Below are 12361 nucleotides of genomic sequence, written 5' to 3' on the forward strand. Positions count from 1 at the left end.
TGCAACTGATATTCGGATTAAACAGTATAAATCAAAACCTTCCAGTAAAACCAATATTGTAAAAAGCCTTTGTAATACACATACTAATACAATGTGGGAGCAGGGTTTCCACAATTCATGCCATAATTTACGAACCACAAATCTGATAAAAAGGAATTAGCTTTGTATGAGCTAACAATGTATTAGTGCTACAGGATTAATAGTGAAACCCAACCCAACCCACAAAACTTAATTTTGATGTCAATTGTCAAGATACTCATACCCACTGCAATCTACCTTGATATTCTACACACTGTTGGATTTTCCCATCGTGGGAAATTACCTGGTTCTTGATTTTAGCAGGTGGGGCACTGTACTTAACTTCGAACCTCGGCAGTGGTTTCTGGTGGTCCTCAACACTGGATGACATCTCTGGTAAAACCTCTTCAAGGAATTCATCTGCCACATCTCCATCTTCATCTATCTTGAGGCGCTTTGCATGCCATTTCAGACCCTAGAACAAAGATCATACAAATTTTAACATACTTGAAAAAGGGATCCAACAATAAAGGGCAAATGACACATATGGCCAATCTTGGTTGCTCAAGCTTAAATATTCCTTTCAGAAAAGGCAAGAACTCCATAGCCAACTAGAATGTAATTCTTCGAATGGTATATAAAGTTAAGAAGTGTAATACACACAAATATTGCATCCCAGAAGCACATGGATAAACTTGAATTCCTGTTGTCCAAAAGTTGTTTACCCAAATACGATTTTCTAAAATTCTAGTGATACAGCAATTCTCCAAAAACGCAAGGCATGTATGCATGCACTATGCAGTGATGCATGCATAAATTTTAGTTAGAGGGGCACAATTAAAAGTAATATATCACCTCTAAGAAAAACGTTTATACGTAGATAAGATCATTTTTGAAAAATACAAAAAATTACTCAATTACATTACAGTGATCCTGATTTATTCTTCATCTTATAAAATAGTTACACAATAAATTTATTGCCAATACTTGTAAATACTCCCATTCAATGTAAATATAACGGCAAAATAAACAACACAGTTGAATCGAGAGTTGAGACCATAATATTGATAAATTTATTACTAGCTCAAACTTTCAAGTATCAAATATCAATTACTATTTTTAATTATCCAATTTTTGATATTAGATAAAAAAAAATAGAAATTAGATTAACTTTCATTAAAATTATATACTCAGAATCTCTAAATTTTGTATAAATTCTTTAGCTTAAATTATTATAAAAAAAACCCATCAAATTTATTAACATATAAGACTTGTTAAATAAGAGAGAGAGAGAGAGAAAGAGAGAAAGAGGGAGAAAGAACACCCTTGTTGAAAGATAGGTGTTGTGATAGGGAGAGTTAATAAATAGGAGTGAGAACTATTCGGTTTAAACTAAATAAATTGAATTGAACTGCCTTAATTCGATAATTCGATTCGATTTTTAAAATAATTTGGTTCGGATTGATTTTTCATTTTAAAAATTTCGATTATTTCGATTCGGTTCAGTTCGATTTTAGAGAGAAAAAATCAATTGAACCGAACCGAACAGAACTGCTTTATCGATTTTTAAATTAATTTATTTTTATAGAAAATTTATGAATTATATGTAATTATATATATATAAATTGTTTAATTTCATTGATTAATGATTATTAGATTCAAATCAAGGTCAAAATCATATCAAATAACTTAAAAATTAAATCTAAATTAAAAAATCCATCAAAACTAAAAAACTGATCTGTTCGAACCGAACCGAACCGAAATAAAGCGGTTCGGTTTGATTTAATTTTTCATTGATTTCAATTCGGTTTGGTTTCTAAAATATAATAATTTGATTAATTTGGTTTTGATGATATGATTCGATTCGGTTCGGTTTTAACTAAATGCTCAGCCTTATTAATAAATGTAAAATAAAGAGGGTTATTTTTGTCAAATAATTACATAAATATATAGTGGTTTTGAAATAACTCTAATTTTAGAGCTAATACAAGCTGATGTAGTTTGATATCCTATAAGCTATCAGCTAATATTTTAAAGATTCACAAACACCTAAGTTAAACTGTTTGAATGTCTATTAGTTATAAGCTATATCAAACAGTTGAATCAAACACTCCCTTAATGAAAGTTGTTTGAGCTTTCAATTCCATTTTCCTACATATTTCCTTTCTTCCATTTTCTTTCATAACAATAGGGCACTAAAATTAATCATTTCTTGTTAATTCACCGAACAAATTAGGGGATATTGCAGTTGTAAAATACGAAAATTCTAAAGGGGTGAAAGAAAGTGGTTGAAATTGTTGGGTTAGTAGGCTACTACTCAGATTTTCCCATTTTTTAAAGGTTTTGAGTAAAAATGACCAACATATCCCTGATTTCTAAAAATTCCAGGGGGCCGATGACCCCCTTGGCCAAAGTGTAAATAAGTCCCTGTATGCTTGTGCTCAACACACTAACATAACTTGATTAATAATAATGAATGAAAAAAATAATAATGCTTAGCTACTACAATGACAACCCCCATGCACCACATAAGGAAATTTGGATAAAGTAGAAGCGCCTTTTATCCAACAAAGGATATGGAGCATAGACATTTTGATTTTCATGGAGAGTTGCAACTACAGTTTGAATCAGCAAATTAAATAGATAATAGCAAGGGTCTGAGGAGACCAGCTATTACTGAAACATGAAAAGTCTAGAAGCAAACTTAGTTTACCGAGAAAGAGTTGTGTATGGTGGTGCACAACTTGTAACTAGAGAGTTTTTGTGAGAAACAAATGATTTACGCCAGAAGAGTCGCTTGGCATTGGGCTATGGTTTGGTAGTGGCTGCGTGATGGTTTGATGAGAAGAAAGTGGTAGCTTATAAGCTTAGGGATGACAACGGCAAAACTCTGTTTTGTGAGAAAGATGTCGCAAGAAAGAGGTTTGTGAGAGAGACCATCAGGCAAGGGCTTAGAAACGAGAAAAAAGTGATGGCAGTGGATTTGCAATGACAGCAGCTTGCTTTTTTTCAAACAGCGAGAAAGAACAGTAGCGAGGGACGCGAAAGAAGCAAAAAACTCAGATTAGGTTCTCTGGCTAATTGTTCACATCACAGGCAAACAAATCAAAGTGGCTTTGATATCAAATTGGTGTAGAACCACAAAGAAAACTAAAGAGGAAAAGAAACAAATCTCAAATTTTTTATTAATTCTCAAAATCCAATTGTCAATAATAAAAACTATACCAAAACACCTAAAGGACATAGGTATTTATAGTAATGTTAACTGGTCCTACTAGAAGTATGACTACAAATTCCAAAATAAAAAAAATACTAGATCAAACTAAGAATATAAAACCAACACTAGCTAAGAAATTCTAAACAGTAAAATTCCTAAATATCTAAAATGACACCTCCAAATTAAATTTCCTATATAATATAAATCTGAACTTCCTAATGGTATTAGAAAATCTAAATTAAAGATCTTAATTTCACAATAAACAATTAAATCAAAATAATTCCTAAATCTAGTCTTCCTTGACTGCATCACCTCTCTCTAACTAGACACACCAAATAAACACAACTATAGCATACCATAAAATCCTTTCACGGAATTAGTGACTGCTTAATTCACCGTATCTTTTTGGCACGCCAATATTTGCAAAATGCAACAAAAAGCCTATCCAAATGTGCAAAAAGCTAATTTAAAGAAAGAGGGGGAGGCAGGGAGCAAGAGATATAGAGAGAAAGAAAGAGGTCACCTACAACAAATTGTTGGTATTAATCCAGTTGAGTATTGCTAACCAAACGAAAACCTTGAGTTTGAAAAAATATTTACATTCAATTTGTTGTATTTTACAATATTTAGATGCCACATGCAGAAATTACAAGTCTCTTCTAATGATTTGGAGAAGCTGCTCAAGAATAGGTCATCTACAACTAAAAGATTTGGATTAAGCAGCAGGTGCATTACCAATAGGAATCTAAGGAGTTTTGACTTGGTGGGATAAAAAATTGCTCGTTAGGGAAAGTACATATCTCCAACCTTTCTAAGTATGCCTAAATGCCAATTGTGCATTCACTAGTGCACGCATGACATTTATTTTTGCTTTCTTAACCAAATTCCTCTTTCTTGCTATAAATATCCTCAATGCAATTCATTTGGAACTCTTAGTTAATCCTTGTTACTTTCATTCCATACAATTTTGACTCTCCTCAATGATGGAGGTGCCTGCTTCTTTCTAGCTTGCCATTTGACATTGAAGATTGCCCATTCCTCCTCTAATACCCTCTCAACTTCTTCCTTCTACATCACTCATGAGCAAAATTGTCTCCTGTTGAAGAACCTCCATCTATAATATATAGCTTGACAGTTGACACTACTTATTGAAACCATGGAGAACAAACATCAAAGTGTAACCATGTTTCTCATCACCTTAAAAAGTTTGCTATCTTTCTTCATGCATTATACCAAATCAAGCCTGCTAGGATTGGAGGTTTTCCAATACCTTAGGGTTACCCAACAGCCAAGCGACATTGTAGAAAGAGATGATTCTCCTTGATTTCAATTAATCTGTACATTGGTATATATATACAATTGATTCCTATAACTGTGTTCTACTAATTAGGAAGAAATCCTAAATAGGAATACAGAATACAGAATATACAGAGAAATAATATAGTGATTGACTTTCCATAACACTCACACTCAAGTTGGAGCATAGATGTTAATAATGCCCAACTTGTTACAAATGTAGTTAATCCTAGCTCCATTCAGAGCTTTTTTGAAAATATCTCCTAACTGCTCTCCAGCTTTGATGTGTCTTGTTAAGATGATCTATTGTTGAATATTTTCACGAACAAAGTGACAATCAATCTTAATATGTTTGGTCCGCTTATGAAACACCGAATTAGAAGCAATATGGAGAGCAGCTTGATTATCACACCACAATTTTGCAGGCAGGGAGGTCTTAAAACCTGTCTCATCTAGTAATTGAAGTGTCTACATTAATTCACATACTGATTGTGCCATGGCTCTGTATTCCGATTCAGCACTAGATCGAGAAAATACACTCTGCTTCTTGCTTTTCCAAGACACCAAATTTCCTCCAACAAAAACGCAATATCCAGTAGTTGACCTCCTGTCAACCTTAGATCCAGCCCAGTCGGTATCTGAAAAACATTCAAAATTGAAATGCCCATGATTACCATATAATAAACCTCTTCCTGGAGCGCCCTTCAGATAATACAAGATTTGTCCTAAGGCTTCCCAATGTGCAACAGTTGGGTAAGACATAAACTAACTTACCACACTAACGGCATAAGCAATTTCAGGATGAGTGACTGTAAGGTAGTTCAATTTTCCTACCAATCTCCTGTATCTCTCTCGATCTTCAAACAACTCACTATCCCTTGCTAACAGTTATAAATTTGGAGTCATTGGTATACTGCAAGGCTTAGCACCTAATTTTCCTATCTCTGTCAATAGATCGATGACATATTTTCTTTGAGAAAAGAAAATACCCTTCTTACTTTTCATAATTTCAATACCCAAGAAATACTTTAACAATCTCAAGTCTTTGGTCTAAAACTGAGTTTGGAGGAAGGTTTTAAGAGATGAAATACCTGCAGAGTCACTCCCAGTGATGACAATGTCATCCACATAGACTACCAGGAGAATTACACCAGCCTCAGATTGCCTATAAAATACTGAGTGATCACACTTACTCTTTCACATACCAAATTCCTGTACTGCTTCACTGAATCTCCCAAACCAGGCCCTAGGACATTGTTTCAAGCCATAAAGAGACTTTCGAAGCCTACAAATTTTACCCAACTCTCCCTAAGCAACAAACTCAGGTGGTTGCTCTGTATACACCTCCTGAAGATCACCATGAAGGAAAGCATTCTTGATATCCAATTGGTGCAGGGACCAATCAAATATAGCTGCTAAAGAAATAAACAAGCGAATAGAAGTAAGTTTAGCTACAGGAGAAAAAGTGTCAGAGTAATCAACCCCATATGTCTGAACATATCCTTTTGTCACAAGGCATGCTTTTAACCTAGCCACAAAACCATCAGGATTTACCTTTACTGTAAATACCCATTTGCAACCAATAGCTTTCTTACCAGTGGGCAAAGGCAACAGTTCTCATGTACTATTAGCATCTAAAGCCTCCATTTCCTCTTTCATAGCAGCACACCAGCCAGGATGAGACAGTGCCTCACCAATCGTATTAGGGATAGGAACAGAGTCTAAATAAGTAACAAAACACCGAGAACAAGACAATTGATTATAAGAAACAAAAGAAAAGATAGGGTAAGTGCATGAACGCTTACCTTTATGAAGAGCAATAGGTAAGTCTAGGTCAGAATCATGATCAGTATGAGGTACAGGATCTCTCAACGAAGTAGCTGGTGGACGATCTGAGTCAGGAATCTCCAATCTCCTGGAGTAAACATGAACAACGGGAGGTCGAGTAGGTCTATAGACAGAAGAAACAGGCTGTGGGAGAGGACTAGACATTGGTTGGACAGTATACATTAAGAGATCATCCTCCTTCCCCTGACTCTCATACACAGATGATTGAGGAAAGAATGGAGTGAAATAAAAAAAATGTGACATTTGCAGAAACAAGATAACGATTAAGAGTAGGAGAGAAATAGCGGTACCCTTTTTGGAGCCGGGAGTACCTAAGGAAGACACATTTGAAAGACTTCGAATCCAATTTAGTAACTTGTGGACGAACATCACGCACAAAACAGGTACAACAAAAAATACGGGATTCAACAGGGAACAAAGATTTTGTAAGAAACAAAGCAGTATAAAGAATATCCCCATTAAGGACAGAAGACGGCATACGATTGATAAAAAAACATGCCGTAGAAACTGCATCCACCCAAAAGTGTTTAGGAACTTTCATATGAAAAAGAAGAGCACGAGTTACCTCAAGAAGATATCGATTTTTTCTTTCGGCCACGCCATTTTGGGATGGGATATCAACACAAAAAGACTGATGTATAATGCCATTTTGTGTCATATAACACTGAAAAATATTCTTTGGCATTGTCACTTTTTAATATGCGTACAGAAATATTAAATTGAGTTTTGATTTCATTATAAAAGGCACAAAAGATAGAAAACAACTCAGAATGATTCTTCATTAAATATAACCAGGTAATACGAGAGTAATCATCAACAAAAGTAACAAAATAACGAAATCCAGTTTTAGAATTAACAGAACAAGGACTCCAAACATCAGAATGAACTAACTCAAAAGGGGATGAAACCCGTTTATTGACTCTAGACACAGAAAGCAAACGATGATATTTTGCAAACTGACACGACTCACATTCTAGTACTGATAAAGACTGAAATTGAGGACACAACTTCTTCATGGTAGACAAAGAAGAATGACCCAATCTACAATGAGCTTCAAGAGACGTTAAGGTACTGAAGCAAACAAGCGACTGCGGTACATGATTTTCCAGAATGTAGAGACCACCTGACTCACGTCCTCTACCAATAATTTGCTTCGTCGTAAGATCCTGAAATAAACATTGGTCAGGAAAAAAGAAAACAGAACAATTTAAGGCACGAGTAAGTTTACTAACAGAAAGTAGATTAAAAGAGAATTTTGGTAGACACAAAACAGATGACAAAGAAATTAACGGGTCGTTCGCAGCCTAACCCATGACACAAGAAGTAGAACCATCAGCTAAAGTAACCGTAGAGGAAGTGAGATTAGACTGAAAAGCAAATAGAAAACTAGAATTACCAGTCATGTGATCTGTCGCATCAGAATCAATAACCCATTTGGATGAGGAAGACACAAGGCATGTAGTGGATTTACCTGACTCAGCGATCGCAGTGACAGGGAAACTGGTGGAATTTAGAGATGCCTGATACTGGAAAAATTGTGCAAAATCCTCTGCAAATACCAAAACAGTTTTCTCAGATGAAGATACTGTAGAATCCTCTGCTGCCATATTTGCCATCTGTGATCGCTGATTTTTTTCTCTGAAGTTGCGGACAATTATATTTTGTATGGCCAGACTCATGGCAATAATAACAAACGGCTCATCTTGAGTCCTAATTAGAACTAGCCTCCCCATTACGCTGATTATCTCTGTTGCTTATAATTCCTCCTCTACTTCCTCTTCTATTACCCTGTTGTCCATTTAGATTACGGCTAATAAGAACACTACTGGCAGGCTGTGAAGATATAGTACTCTTTGTACAAAGGACCTGTGTAAACGTTTCATGCAAAGAGAAAATCTCAGAACTGAAGAGAATCTGAGATTTAGCAGTCTTATACTCTGTAGGAAGGCCTGCAAGAAAACTCATAACAGCCAGTTGCTCCCGTTGGGCCTGCTGAACTTTCACATCAGAACTAAAAGGCAACAATATATTAAGTTCCTCATATACCCGTTTAAAATCCATAAAATAAGCCGTGAGAGACTTATCCTCTTCTCAACACGGTAGAATGCCTTACAAACATCATAAAATACGGGAGATATTCCATTTACCAGAATACAGAAAATCTAAGTAATTCATCAATTCCTTAACAAATTCACAATGATTAATTAAACTAATTACCTCACTATGAATCGAGTTCCGAAACTGCAAAAACAACCGAGCATCCTCTCTTAGCCAAGTTTGCCGTGTATCATCAGTAGGTGGGTCTTTAGTAAGGTGATCATCCTTATCAATGCTACGCAAATAGACCCTAACAGTCTTACTCCACTCCAGGTAATTCGAACCATTAAGTTTGTGTTCCATGATCTTAGTCATCACCGGAATCACATCAGAAATAACATTCTTATTGTCTGCCATTTGTTGAGACAAAAAAAACTAACCGAAACTGGATCAGGCAAACAGCACACAGTGGTGGAATAAGGAGGTTGAGACGACGCTAGCAATGCTGATCGGAGTCGAAACGGTTGGCGAACGCGCCTCCACAAGCCGGCGAATGAAGAAACGGCGAGAACCTGAGTTGCGCGTGTGAGCCTCACGCGCTTGGATTCCGGCGACCGGATCAGAGGGGACCGCCGGTCGGCGGCAAAGGTCTCTTCTGAGTTGGATGGTAAGAACAAATAGTCATCCTAGATAGATGACCTGCTCTGATATCATGTAGAAAGAGATAATTCTCCTTGATTTCAATTAATCTGTACATGGGTATATATATACAATTGATTCCTATAATTGTGTTCTACTAATTAGGAAGAAATTCTAAATAAAAAATCCTAAATAGGAATATAGAATACAACATATACAGAGAAATAATATAGTGATTGACTTTCCATAACAGACATGTTATCAGTTGTCTCCTATAATTAATTCAAAGTCAAGAGCAACAAGCTATATAACACTATTAGATAAATTAATGTTTCCCCTCATCTCTCAACTTATACCAACAAAATACACAGAATCACATGCCCTTGAAGCATCGGTGCTTCTCAAATAACCGATACTCATCATGCCTGGTGCCTATTTGGACAAGGGCCATCATACCCCAAAAGCAGAAAACTAAGGACTATAAGTAACAAGCTAATAGCAGCAGTCCAATGCAATTGATAATGGAGTTATTGACTTTTCAGTCTTCTCTCATACCAAATGTGAACTCATAACAAGATAACTTCTCTTCCTCAAATATTTATAAATGGTAAATGCAACTTTGGATTGCTGTGCTGTCTGTGCAAAAAAAAGTTAATTGACTAAGGAAGCTCGCACATCAATGAACAAAATCTTCTCATACTCTGCTCTGTGCATGCTTATGCAGCATTTTCTCAAACAGAATGAATCTTATTCAGTAAAGAATTGGTGTTGCTTTGCAAGTAACTGCTCCAGTTTCAAATTTGTTCTATTAATCCACATCCTCTATGAGTCCAACAACTGATCATTGTGCAATTTATTGTTTTGTTTTACCTGTTGCATTTTTAATAATGAAAACCAATTGATTGTTTGCCCCAAATTCTTCCTTATATTTTACTGGGTGACACACAAAACTTTCATCTTGCAAATATAAAGATTCATTTAAATGATTTGGTGGTGTTAATAAAAGATATAGCATAATAACATCAAACAAACAAAACGGCTACCTGTTTCTGGTGAAATTATATGGAAAAGTGAATGCCCGCTTTCCTAAGGATAATTTATCAAAATCACCAGCAAAAGTAATCACTTAAACACTGTCATTAAAGTACAACTCCATTCAGTGTGCTAATTAGATGATAAAAAATTTAAGCATCATTGCATAAAAGCACCAACCAGACAGTCCAGACCAGAAACCAGTATAACATAGACCAATCCACTACCAATAAAGACTGATAACTTCAGCACATTAATACTACCAAAATGAAGTAAAAAGCCATTAAGTGTTGTAAGATGATTCAAAATTTATGCATCATTGTACACAAAGCAACAACCAGACCAGAAACCAGTATTATAAAGACCAATCCACTACAATCCGAAAAAAACAATGTAGCATCATACACTGCAGGTCACTCAGACACATCAAAGCCAATTTGTACAGTCATATTCGTAGTGACTAGCATGACATATGAACATAGCAGCACGTAACAAAGAAACTGTTAATTGGGAAGCAAAGTATGACCTACTTAGAAGCTAATTGGTCATATGATTATGACCCAAATGTCCAAAGATTATTTAATAAATTAGCAACTATTTCTCTCTTTTGCATTTGCTTTAGCACTCTAACGCTATTAATTCTTACTTCTTATTAATACTATTACCATCATTAGATCATAAACACGGAATTCATTCATTTCTTTCCGTTATTAATTTCTCAAGTCTCAACAACTATTCAATAAGGAAGGAAAAAATACAACTCGCTACTGAATATAGCCTTACTCTTTTCAAATGGAAGTAATGGAGATTCATAAATTGCCCTTAATAACGATTCAAACAGAGAAAAATAATCAATTAATAAAATTGCAATCTCACTCCGAATTAGTTCTGTTCTTAACATTCCTACATTTCTTTTCAGAGTCACTTACAAAGAATTGAAAGGCACCCAAAGAATTCGCAATAAGAACCATAAACAGAACAATCAAAAAGTAAACTTTAGACTTTACAGAGAAGAATGGAAGAGACAGACCTGGACGCCTCCATCGCCAGAGCTGGAAAGGACTAGAACTGGGCTGGGCGGGCGACGATCGACGGCTACCTTAACGGGGACGCTGAAGCCTTTACGGGGAAGCCCAGTTTCTTGATAATTGGAAGAAAAACGGGGTTGGTGGTGTTGGTTGTTGCGATGATCATCATCTTCTTCTTGTTGGTCTTTCACTTCGTGGGCACTCTCGTCTTTAACAAACCCAAGAAATCCCGCGATCCTCCTAAAGAATCGCATCGCATTCCCAAGCAGAAATGCTGAACCTGAGCGGAAAATCAAGAATTGAGAGATTATTGCTTGTGGGTTGCTTGGAGAAAATAGATTTATAGAATTATCGGAGGGAAAATGAGAGGAGAGAGGCTTTCTGTGATGGTCTCCGTTTGCTTTGCACAACTGCTATCATCTTTTCACTGAAAAGGAAGTTTTTTTTTTTAATTATTTTTATTTTAATTTTTTTTACAAAATTATTATATTTAATTATATATAAAATAAAATATATGCCTGTTGTCCCAACTTCATAAAAAAATATTTATCAATCCTCTTATTTTTAATTTATTAATAAAAATAATTTATACATTTAAATTTATTATAATTTATCATTAATTATAATTTAAATGATTAAAATAACTTCAATTATATTTTCAATTTGACAATTGCGTTATCAAGAAAATTATTTCTTCATCTAAATTTATTATAATTTATCATTAATTATAACTTAGATGACTAAAACAACTTTAACATATTTTCAATTTAAAATAATTATATTGTTTTATTAATAAATTATTTCTCTAATCAAAATTATTATAATCTATCATTAATTATAAATTAAATTACCAAAATAGCATTACCTTGGGTTTTAATAGGGAATCTAAAATTTGATATTTGAATTTGACAAAATTATAAATTTTTTCAATTGATTAGAATTATAAATTTATATTATACTCATAAAGTATATATTATTTGTGTGTTTAAAATGTTTTATAAATGATATTATTTAAAATCTACTTTAAATGAATTTTAGATATATTTAATATAAGTTAAATTTTATAAAAAATGAGTTTAATAATTATTAAATTAAATATTTATATTAAAATTTATATAAAATTAATTAAAAAATATATAATAAATATATTTATTAGAGTCATTTTTAATTTGATGGTAGTTCACCTCCCATGAATTGAGTTAAATTTAAAGGCATCAATGAATTGCAGACTTGAGAGCTCTTATAA

The 12361-nt window shown here is 34.3% G+C and overlaps 1 protein-coding gene and 1 long non-coding RNA gene across 2 annotated transcripts; both read right to left on the reverse strand.

The window, feature by feature from the left end:
• Nucleotides 1–11: 11 nt before the first annotated feature.
• LOC110657491 (uncharacterized) lies at nt 12–11577 on the reverse strand. Its single transcript, XM_021814720.2, has 2 exons — nt 11118–11577; nt 12–493 (listed from the first exon to the last, which is right to left on the reverse strand). Exons 1-2 carry the CDS (start codon nt 11367–11369, stop codon nt 257–259), a joined length of 489 nt encoding a protein of 162 aa, XP_021670412.1. The 5' UTR covers nt 11370–11577; the 3' UTR covers nt 12–256.
• Nucleotides 7134–11111, reverse strand: LOC131173800 (uncharacterized). The gene is made up of 2 exons (XR_009144139.1): nt 7851–11111; nt 7134–7545 (listed from the first exon to the last, which is right to left on the reverse strand). It is a non-coding gene; the product is annotated as an uncharacterized LOC131173800 (long non-coding RNA).
• Nucleotides 11578–12361: the final 784 nt, after the last annotated feature.

Source organism: Hevea brasiliensis, chromosome 15 (assembly GCF_030052815.1).
Source record: "Hevea brasiliensis isolate MT/VB/25A 57/8 chromosome 15, ASM3005281v1, whole genome shotgun sequence".
Classification (NCBI taxonomy): domain Eukaryota; kingdom Viridiplantae; phylum Streptophyta; class Magnoliopsida; order Malpighiales; family Euphorbiaceae; genus Hevea; species Hevea brasiliensis.

Excerpts from the sequence above, each read along its gene's own strand:
- LOC110657491 (XM_021814720.2), bottom strand. The coding sequence starts at position 11,369 with ATGCGATTCTTTAGGAGGATCGCGGGATTTCTTGGGTTTGTTAAAGAC. Across the intron at positions 494-11,117 it reads CTGGCGATGGAGGCGTCCAG|GGTCTGAAATGGCATGCAAA; the intron begins GTCTGTCTCTTC and ends TCTTTGTTCTAG.